Raw genomic sequence first — 10,711 nt, forward strand, 5'->3', positions numbered from 1 at the left:
CATGCAATAAGTCTAAAATCCACTTGATCTTTGCATACGTAGATCAAAGTGCTGAGTGTTTGTGTGAGAGGGCAACAACGCCGAATGTGGGGGGGATTAAAAACAGCCATTATTTAAATATACCCCCCCCCGGCAAAGCACTGCTGCATTTTTTAAGCCCCCTGATGCAAACGTTCACGCCAGCCACGGTTTGTCGCTCCATTCATCAAGGATTCTCTTTGAGGATTATTGTCGAGGACGCCTCTGGGATGATGAGCCGGGAAGACGACGCAACCGCTCAGTATCCGGCGCCGAAAGAGACGCGCCAAAGAAGGAAGCCAGGGAAAAAAAAAAAAGCATGGAGGCGGCACACAGTTCTTCCACAAGTTTATTCACCTCCAAAAGACCACAGCTCCTCTAAAAGGCACTTCTCATGAACGCATCTTTACATCAAAATAAGTAAGAGCCAGGGAGGGCTTTAAATTAAATATATTTACAATAAATAAACCATTTATACAGATTTTTACAGCTTAACTTCTTTTGTCTGGCAACACTTTACAGAACACTTTGAACAGGAACATATGAGTGTGAATACTGAACTCTTCCCTTTCTGAACTCAATACTGTTTCGTCTCAGCGGTACCTGTGTGTCCCTCAGGGCAGCAGAGAAACCATGTGTCAGTTCAGGGGAGCCGCTCCTCCAGCGGGGCCCCCGGAGTCCCCCCGTGCTTCCTCTCAGACGTGCGTGGGGTTTTCTGAGTGCAGGTCCGTCTTGGCCATGTGCAGAACTGCGGTGGGGGATTTGTAGTGGCAGTGGGTGCTGCTGCAGCTCACTCCGCTGCAGGGCTTCCTGCTGCTAGTCCTGTCGCTCAGCTTCCTGCTGCACAGACCCTGCCAGGTCTGCAGGGTTTTGGAGCTCCACACCCACACGCCACTCGTGATGCCGACCACCAGCGACATGAAGATCTTCAGCATGAACACGGCGACCGTGGGCACGGACGTCTCCAGGGAGCACTTGCTGTTGTGGCTGCTGAAGGAGTCGCACTCCTCCTGCAGGCCCCTTAGCTTCCAGTAGTCCATGTTGAGCCTCTCGTAGAAGTAGCAGACGATGACGCAGGTGGCCGGCACCGTGTAGAGGATGGAATAGATGCCAATCTTCACCATCAGCTTCTCCAGCTTCTCCGTGTTGGTGCCCTCCGTCTTCATCACTTTGCGAATGTGAAAGAGGGCCACAAAGCCGGTGAGGATGAAGGACGTGCCGATGATCAGGTAGCATGACAGCGGGATGAGGACGAAGCCCGTCAGCGCCCCCGAGTCCATGCTCCCCACGTAACACAGCCCCGTCAGCTCATCTCCGGCCACCTTCCTCATAGTGAGGATGACGATGGTCTTTAGAGCAGGGATGCCCCAAGCAGCCATGTGGAAGTAGTTGCTGTGGGCTTCGATGGCCTCGTGACCCCACTTCTTCCCCGCTGCCAGGAACCACGTGAGGGTCAGGATGACCCACCAGATGGAAGACGCCATTCCAAAGTAGTACAGGATCAGAAAGACTATGGTGCAGCCGGTGGACTCCAGCCCCTCCTGGATGATGTAGAGCTCCCCGTGCTCACGGTCGCAGGCGATGTTCTCGGCGCCCGCGACAGAGCGGATGATGAAGGCCAAAGAGTAGACCATGTAGCACATGGAGAGGAAGATGATGGGGCGCTCAGGGTACTGGAAGCGGTGGGGCTCCAGGAGGAAGGTCAGGACGGTGAAAGCGGTGGAGACGAAGCACAGGATGGACCACACCGTCATCCAGATGAAGGCAAAGTCCTTGTCCTGCCTGGACCAGTAGACGTCCACGGCTGGGGAGCAGCGCGGGGCGCAGGACTGGCTCTTCTCTACAAACTGGAACTTGTCGGGGTTCTCACAGGAGTTGCCACTGCCTGGCAGGCGGCTGCTGGGGGTGTCCGGCTGCCTGGGACGAGGGGGCACCGGAAGCATGCCTTCCCCCTTCTTTTTGTCTTTCTTCCCCTCCGTCCGGGTTTCATTCTCGGGGGCCTCCATGCACAGGGCGTTGGGGTCATTCCTGGTGGGCAGCTTGGAGCAGTCCAGCGAGTCGGGCCAAGTATAGCTGAACTTCTTCATGATGGGGGCACACTTGTCCCTGGCCTGCTCGCACATGGGTCTGCAGGCGGGGATGGAGGTGGACACCTTGTCCGTGCACATGGGGGCGTAGAGGGAGCAGAGGAAGAAGCGGAGGTGCACATCGCAGCCATAGTCCACCAGAGGGGCGAACTCCTGCAGCTTGATGGCCGCCTCAGCCTGGTCGTCGTGGTCCATGAAGTTGGGCATGCGGGTCAGGTTGTAGCCGATCCCCACGCACATAGGGATCACGATGGGCTCGCACTTAGCCGGCCGGTCCCGCTCCAGGTCGTAGAAGCTCATCTCCAGGCTGGAGGCGGAGACGGGCAGCAGCGCCCAGAGGAAGGTCCACACCTGCACCGGACAGCCGCGCTGCGTGCTCATGGCTTCACACGGAAACGAACGCGCTGCTGTCCTCTGGAAGTCACCATGAAAGGGTCCGAGCGCAGACGGAGCTCCGCTACTGCCACATGTCCGCGGGAGCTCCGGACGCTCCGCTCCGCAGAGGAACCCCCGAAAACACAAAGCGTGTCTCTGTTTTAGGCTGACAGCTCCCGGATTCTGCAGATAAAATCCGCACAGAAGCTCCGAAAATACGCGGAAAGCTCGATTAAAAAGGTCAGAAAAACGCGTAAAAATAACCCGAGAATCCGTCCTCCGACCGATACGGTCGACTCCTGCGGCGTCAGGAGGCTGCAAGGCGGGGAGAGGCTGCCGGTCAACTCTAGACCTTCGCGCTCCGCTTCCAGGCTCGACAATAAAGTTTGAGAGGAGCTCAGCGGGACTTCAGTCAGGCAGACAGGAGGAGGAGAAGGAGGAGGAGGAGCACGGCGCTCCGTGACGCTCGCGTTTCAAGCGGGGACCGCGCAAAGGAAAATGATCAGACAGATGTTGGAGAATGGTCGAAAACCTCCAACATTTCTGCTCCGAGGAATTGAGCAGTCATGTGGAAACAGCAGCCATGATAAACCCGTTTCAGACGCTAAACCCCTGACCTTACTTAACCTTTTGATTTTTGAGTAAATTACTATTTAAAAAAACAACAACACAAAAATCAGCATATCTCAAAATCTACCCTTTTTCTTTTCTAAACGAAATAAAGATTTTTAAGGCATTTATTCCAATGCTCCATCAAGACAGAGCCACATCAAAACATTAGAGGGCCTCTGGGTTGATAATCAGGGTGGGCCCCCACTGTCCCCCTTAGGTTAGCTGCAACAGCACAGCTTTATTACAGCGACTTTCAGGAAAATTCTTAGTTTTGGTCCAAATTTGTTTCAATTAATTCATAATAGAACAACTGGAAGACCAACTTTAGGTCAAAGAAGATATGGCTAGTTCATCAAACATCCTTCTGGGGAGTTTAGATGGTAAAGGCCTTCTAGTTAGTAGAGGATTTTCATTCACACATCAAACAGCGGAAACAAGTTTTGTGACTCGATGGAGCTTTTTCTCTTTTACCAATTGTCAGACAGTTCAAAGGCTGAGTTTGCTTATGGTCGTGGCAAAAAGAACTCTGGCTGAGAATGAGCTGAACAGGTAAATAACGCCTTTGAAATTAACTAGGAATTTGAGATGAGGTCATTTGCCTTGTTACATCAATCAGAGAGAAGGAAAATACCTCAAATTTGGGCTATAAAAAAAATCCAAATCACATTTATTGAGTACCATATTTTCCCTGCTACAGGGCGCACCCTATCATAAGGCACACACGGTAAATGAATGGTCTATTTTTGAACTTTTGTCATGTATAAGGCGCACCAAACTATTACACTATATACACACCGGGCATGTGATGCACATTTAAGAACGTGCTGAATGCGGGTTCTTGAATGCATGCAGTGTTCAAACTGGACTGTTGCTACCCGATGCTCACGCATGTGCTCAGAGTTGGTGGATGCTTTGTATAAAATCTCGCGACTCTCTTGCTCTGCTCCAGGCTTTTTCTTTCTCAGCTCTATTCTGGTATATTACTGACTTGGTGTCATATTATTCCAGACACTTCGACACGTGAGTGAAGAGCCCTCTGCAATCTTTAGAGGTTGACCAACTTACCTCTGACACCATGGCTACCCCTTTGCGTGTATGGGTTTTATAACAGACAATAGATTAACCATATATTTTTTATGGTGGGTAAAACTAATCGATCAACACAAGTGCTTACAGTTAATTTAGTAAAAAAGGTAAATGTAAAATGGCATATGATGGAAAAGGGTATCTTTGTGTTGGCGTAAAGCAGGCCGTTTCCCCTCATTTTGACCAATCGTTGCAGAGTTTTAAAAGGCCTTTAGAGAAAATCTTGTTAGGCAATACCTATCCACTCCATATCCCCAATAAAAACGTTGCCACTGCTGCTCTGACTCATGCTCTGTGAGGTTTATTTTTCTCCACTGTGTTTCTAGAAAATAACCCACTCCTCTGGTAAAGTGATAGTCCCACTGGTGTTTTACTGTTGCTGACTCCAAATTACCCAGTCACCGCTTCTGCTAACGTTTTCACGCAGTATAATGTGAAACTTTATTGAGCGCTGCAGGTCGGTTTCCCTGAAGACAAAACCGTCTTGCAGCTGGTGGGACTTTCAGTGCAAAGTGCTTCACGGGGTCGCTTTAAAAACACTCAGACACACGTGGAACAAACAGAACGGTGCGGTAGAAAAAAGGGGTCCTAAATCCAAAAGAGGAGGGCCGGAGCGATAGCGGGGAGCAGGCTATTGTTTCCATCTAGTGGCTGAATGGGAAGAGCCTGTAGCTCCACAGCTGTTACGCCGAGCATTTGATCTTTCCTCAAATGGGGGTGGAACTCAAGGATTTTGGCCTCTTGCCCTGCAGGACTGAATTGCTTGTCAACTGCATGCTGTCTCTATTAGGCTGTCTGTTAAAGGTAGCTTTGCACCTGTCTCGCCTGAGAATGGCTACTTGTTTGAAACACTTTGATCCATTTTTGGCAGCGTTTTCAAGTACAAGACCACATCACAATGACACTGTGAGACGAGCTCTTTACTTTGTGAAAACGCTTCCGAAAATAAATCAATTTTTTTTTGCAGAAACAGAAGACTTTTTTTTTAAAAATCTTGTTCTGCGACATCTTAAATTTTCTACTTTACATGATCAGACCAATTCACTTCCGCTTTCTGAAAGGAAGTTTACTCTCATTCTCTCCCTAGATGATAAATTGAGTTGGATGGGGGCTGTGTGCCGGAACCTTATCAGTTCTGGCGTCAGGCCCCCAACTTCAATTTAGCCCGAGCAAAGAAAGGAGTACATTCCAGGCTTTCAGATGATATCTTACTAAGTGACAGCACTGAAGCTATTAGTGAATTAAACACAAGTGCTTTGATGGGAAGTTGATCGTGGTCCGGTTGCCCCTAACTTTTAGGTTTTAAAATAAAGGGGCTCATTGAAGAAGGTAGGCAACCCTTCTTGCAACTGTTATTAAAGCCCTACTTTAATCATCTAAAAAGCATTCACAGTGGTCTTTTAATTATTATTATGCTATTTTTAGCCAAAAATCTACAAACTTGTGTCATTTTCAAGAGCATAGTTTCTGCAGAGCGGCAGGAATTCATTAGAAATTCACCTCTGAGTTGAGGGTGGGACTGCTGTAGGTGGGGAGTAAAGGGAGATTGTGGCCCACCCAGTGTATTTTCTATTAATACGCTCTTTTTCAAAAAGGAGTTTTTTGTTTGCTTTTGAATGCAACATTAAGCTTCATTTTCTTTACATATGGTCTCCATCATCAGAAAAATGCCACAAGAACGTGTTAAAAACACAATTTTCATGTGTGGGTCTTTAAAGATATGAGTGGAACACAATCTTTATCAGGAGTTATATGTAAGAATCAAAGCTGGAGTAAAGATTGAGACCTTTTGATCTGTTCTTAGGTGCAGAGATATCCTTTACAATCATTTAGGGAAAAATGTCAAAGAGGATTACTTCTATTGGGACCTGAACTAAATGAAAACATGGATGTATCAATGACAAGATACCTTTGATCAAATAAAACGCTAAAACACATTTCTTTTTTGTGCAACTATACATAACTGTTAGTGTTTTCTTTTACTTTTACTTTTTAATTCATCCATCTAAACAAATATGCCCAGACTTGTTTGTTTAATGTGGGATACATTTAAAATAAATAAGATGAAAAAAATCCATTTAAATTAAATTAATTTAAATTTAAAGTCATTAATAATGTTCAGCGATGAAAAGTCAACATTTATCTCATTACATTTACTTTTTGGGTGTAGGAACCTTTAAAAACATTCTTTAAAACAGGAAAAATATGTCAGTCCTCTGTGTTTTATTAAAAACTACAGTTTTGTTGTTGTTTTTTAGGTCTGTGGGCAGATATGTGTCCGTTGTGTGTTTACATAGCATTTCATTTCCAGGCCAGCTCACATTACCGGTAAGTCTTCAATACTGCCATGAAAATATTCTGCAACCTTTAAGCTTTGTCTTAGAGTCATCGCTGAGAACTGTGAACCAGCTGGGAAGAGAATCATGCCTGCACCCTCCACAAAAAGGTGGAATACCCCCTTCAGGTTACAAGTACGTCACAATTGAAGGAGTGTAAGTATCTGGGAAATGTGTTCATGAGTTAGAAAAGAGAGGAGTATGACAACTTCATAGAGCTGCTACAGTATGTCTCTTCATCTAGAGCAGCTGCCTGAGTTGGTTTTGACATTTGGCTTGAACATCATTTTTATCATCCAAACATGGTCAATGGGAGATTCAGAAACCACTGGAGAGGTCTTAATTAGCCTGGAATCACCTCCCTACATACCCAAATTATCTGGTCAGACAAAGAAAAGTGGGTCTTGTCACCCTTTGATGAGTAACTAATGGATTGTCTTGCAGACCTTCCTGGGGTGACAGAGCATTTGCAGGAGTTGCACCTAATGTAAGGAACTATTTTCATCTCTACATCAGAACTTCTACACCTGTTTCAGGTTTCAAACCTTCCCTTAAAATCTTTTCACTGGTTTTTATAGACCTGCTCCAGTGAAAATGGTGTTTTTCACATGTTCTTGTGGCATTTTTCTCATGATGGAAGACGTATATAAAGAAAATTAAGCTTAATTTAGCATTTCTGAGTATTTCTTCATCTAAATCATTGTGAATCAAGAGCAGACGAAGAAAGAACATTTTTGTGACACAAAAAACATGCTGGGCGGGCCACGAGCTCTCAGCAACAGGGAAAGGAAGAAAACGAGCTTTTCCGCAACACAGAGACATTTTACTAATGAACTACTGCTCTGCAGAAACTGTGTCATAACTGTGGCTAAAAACAGCAAATCTTAATTAAAAGAACAATGGGAACACTTTAAAAATAGATCAAAAGATGATCAGAGTGGGTCTTTATACACAGATGAGCTTTACTTCTATTTGGATTAAGAATGGTTTTATTTTTGTGTCTGTTTCCATTGTTGCTTAAATAAGTTTTTCTCATTCAATTGTTTTTATGTTGTTTTATTATTTTTATTCAACTGATTTTTTTGTCTTACAGTACAGCACTTTGGGTAGTTGATAGTTTTTTAAAATAAAAGTGCTATTTAATCAACTTTTCTGTGACTTTCTCTGTTGGACTGTCCTTTTACACAATATGTAAAAAGAGTCCAAGTAAACACCTGCACTGATTGCGGAAGAGAAATAAAGAAAAAAAATCATTCCACGTTTTCACAGTGAGACTTTCCCCTGTGTGAATGCGGGGGCAACAAAGCTGCATGTTCAAGCTCAGTGTCTTACATTTCTGTGCCAACATGCTTTGCAAACCTGACGCCAAACAAAGTTTAACTTTTGCTTCTCATCTACTTTTGGCAAAACTATCAAGGACAAAAACACAAACAAATCCTACCAATAACTCTCCCCCTTTTCACTGAAAAACATCCACGGAGAACAAATAACATTGTGTCCCTGATTGGTCCAGGAGCCACAAGGTCTGACCACAGTATTGCTGTGATTCCTGGGCCCCACAATAGGATACCATTATACTTTTTTGGTGTGTTTTTATTTCACCTAATCGTGTTATTTCTTCCTGACCTGAAACACGCACGGGTGCAGGAATATGGGCAAATAGAGAAGGTTCAATTGTTTCTGGCTTGGAGCAGATGTGTTTTTTAGAAGGTCAGTGCTATTCACTTTAACATTTGTGGAGAAAATGGATATGTGTTATTTATTTCTCCCACTCACTCGGTACAACTCACTCACTGTATGTTGTACCGCTGCATGTCAAGTCTCCATCTCTGTAATAAGTAGCCTTTACAAATAACCCCCCATCTTTTATTTCACACATTTATCAGGCGGTTGGTTCGAGTGTGGGTCGTACACTGACCGCCTCTTACTTACTGGTTATCATATATCAGGAACGCAGCCATAAACTTCATGTGGAACAATGGGAGAACCTCGCCACAAGCTGGCATGGCTCTCCTATCCCACAGGCACAGGTTTTTTCAGGTTATTATGAGTGTAACAGGAGACACATCACTCACAAAGCAGGGCATCTGGACCAGAACATGCCTTTTAACGGGATCTATAACAGGAAATTATTGAAGCTCGAATCACATCATTAGTTCCTTTATTGTCCTTTGAATTGAAATCTGCCGCCGACCCGGACCAATGGTGAAATTAACTATCATTTTTCATTTTGTGCAATGATGTTCATTTAAGAAACTGTGCTTCTCTCGGTCCAAGTCTGCAGCTTGAAAAAGTTATTAGCTTTAATGACAGGACAATGTGCACAAAATATCTCAGTTTCCCTGCTCTGCAGTTTTATGTAGTGCTATTAGGTGGCTGAGTGAATGGGATCGATTCATCACAACAGTTCATCTGTGTTCCTCATCCTGCAGTCATGAAATGAGATAATGTTCTTTGCAGTCTGGAGCAGGTAAGAAATCCCTGCTGCCTCTTTGTGAAAATGTCTACATTACTGCAAATGAATCCATAGACAGTTCAGCCTTTTCTCAGACGCAAGTTTTCCAGAAGATCTTGTAAAATGAATTTGCAAAGCAGCATTAATCGTACTGATTGTGAGGAGGAAGGATAGTTTTTCGGCTTTATTCTAGTTTAACCCTTCAACACAGAAGCACTAGCTCCATCTTTCGACTACCGTAACTCTTCAACCGTTCACGCAATTAACGTAATTCCAGCGGATTCTGAAGCGAGAAAAGTAGCTATACAATACTTCACAGTAGTGAAGTGTTTATGCAGTCAGTGAAAATCTGCTCATTCTGTTGCGGAGAAAAGATGCTTTGCGGTGCTAGTAATGTGTTGCATGTCAGTGTAAAGCTGGAAGCCAAAGCCACTTTTGTCCTCGTCAAAATGAGCAGATTCATGTTGATCCCGCGGATGATGACATCTCTGATAAAGTCCCACTCCAATCATCTTTTCATCTATTCTTAAAGCATTCCCAGTGGTCTTATCATTATGAATACGCTGTTTTTAGCCCCCCCCCCCCCCATTTTTTAAAGCGTTTGCTTGGCCATAGTCTCTGCAGATCAACAACAGTTCATTAGAAACCTGCCTCTGAGTTGTGGGCGGGACTGTTGGTGGGGAAGTAAGCCTCTGCTTATTTCCCATGATCCCTTTGTTTACAGCTCAAAACCCCTCACAAATTCAAGCTAACATTGGCATCGCAACAAAAATGGCGAGCGATCCAGCCGTGCAAACTGGCCGTTTCCATCTGTCTCCCACTTTCTCGCTGCAGGAGCTTGGCAGAGAGTTGCTGGGGTTGCCTCCTCCCCTGATACCGCCTCCCACTCACCTGACGCCCATACTCTTGCAGGATAAATACCAAGCTCCTTCCCTTACCCAATGCCAGATCATCAAATGAGCATTCATTGTTCCTGCCTGCCTGCCTGCCTGCCTGTCTTGCTGCTCACGCTCTCAGTTCCAGGCCTGATCTCCAGCTCTAGGTCTCATCTCCAGCTCCTGAAAAACCAGGCAGCCAGCCCCAGCTCAGTTCAGCCTCTTCTCCTGTTTTTGTCTTCTAGTCATTATAAAATGTCTGAACTTTTGTCTGCCTTCTATCTGCTACTTGGATCCACCAGATCAGTTTCTTACACCAACAGTACTGGGTCAGATACCAACGAGGATGAGGAAAATGAAGATGTACATGAGTCTATTTGTCTATAAGTGGATGCATTGGAATGGAGTGGAGTAGTGGAACTTTGCCCCTCCCATCACAATTTCTATGATACAACTAAGAGCTTTTTCAAACAGCATTTTTTGTTCTGCTCCTGATTCACCACTATTTGAATAAAGAAATACTCAGAAATGCAATTTCAATCAGAGCAGGTCTGGATATAACGCTCAGTAATGCAGGCAGAGTAGCACAAACAATACTTTGCACTGAGTGTGGCTCAGTGCTTAAGTATGCTGTGAGTGGTTGCTAATAAAAGTCAGTTGAGTGTGATCCAGAAACTATGTGCTAGGGTTGCTGGGAGATGTAGTGCACTCAGAACTATGGAGACAATTATCACTACCTGAGTGAAGTTTTTAAAAAGTTGACGTGGGTACTTTCTTCCAAAACAAATGCTCTTAATACCAATTTTAAAATATGTCTGGAGATTCTCTGTGATGTGGATTGCAGGATTTCTTCAGGGCAAGTGGACT

At 44.9% G+C, this 10,711-nt stretch overlaps 1 protein-coding gene across 1 annotated transcript; it reads right to left on the reverse strand.

Moving 5' to 3' along the window:
* Positions 1–349: 349 nt before the first annotated feature.
* fzd9 (frizzled class receptor 9) lies at positions 350–2,926 on the reverse strand. The gene has a single exon (XM_004075765.3). It carries the CDS (start codon positions 2,484–2,486, stop codon positions 714–716), a length of 1,773 nt encoding a protein of 590 aa, XP_004075813.1. The 5' UTR covers positions 2,487–2,926; the 3' UTR covers positions 350–713.
* Positions 2,927–10,711: the final 7,785 nt, after the last annotated feature.

Source organism: Oryzias latipes, chromosome 13 (genome assembly GCF_002234675.1).
Source record: "Oryzias latipes chromosome 13, ASM223467v1".
In the NCBI taxonomy this organism is placed as follows: Eukaryota; Metazoa; Chordata; class Actinopteri; order Beloniformes; family Adrianichthyidae; genus Oryzias; species Oryzias latipes.

Excerpts from the sequence above, each read along its gene's own strand:
- fzd9 (XM_004075765.3), bottom strand. The coding sequence starts at position 2,486 with ATGAGCACGCAGCGCGGCTGTCCGGTGCAGGTGTGGACCTTCCTCTGG.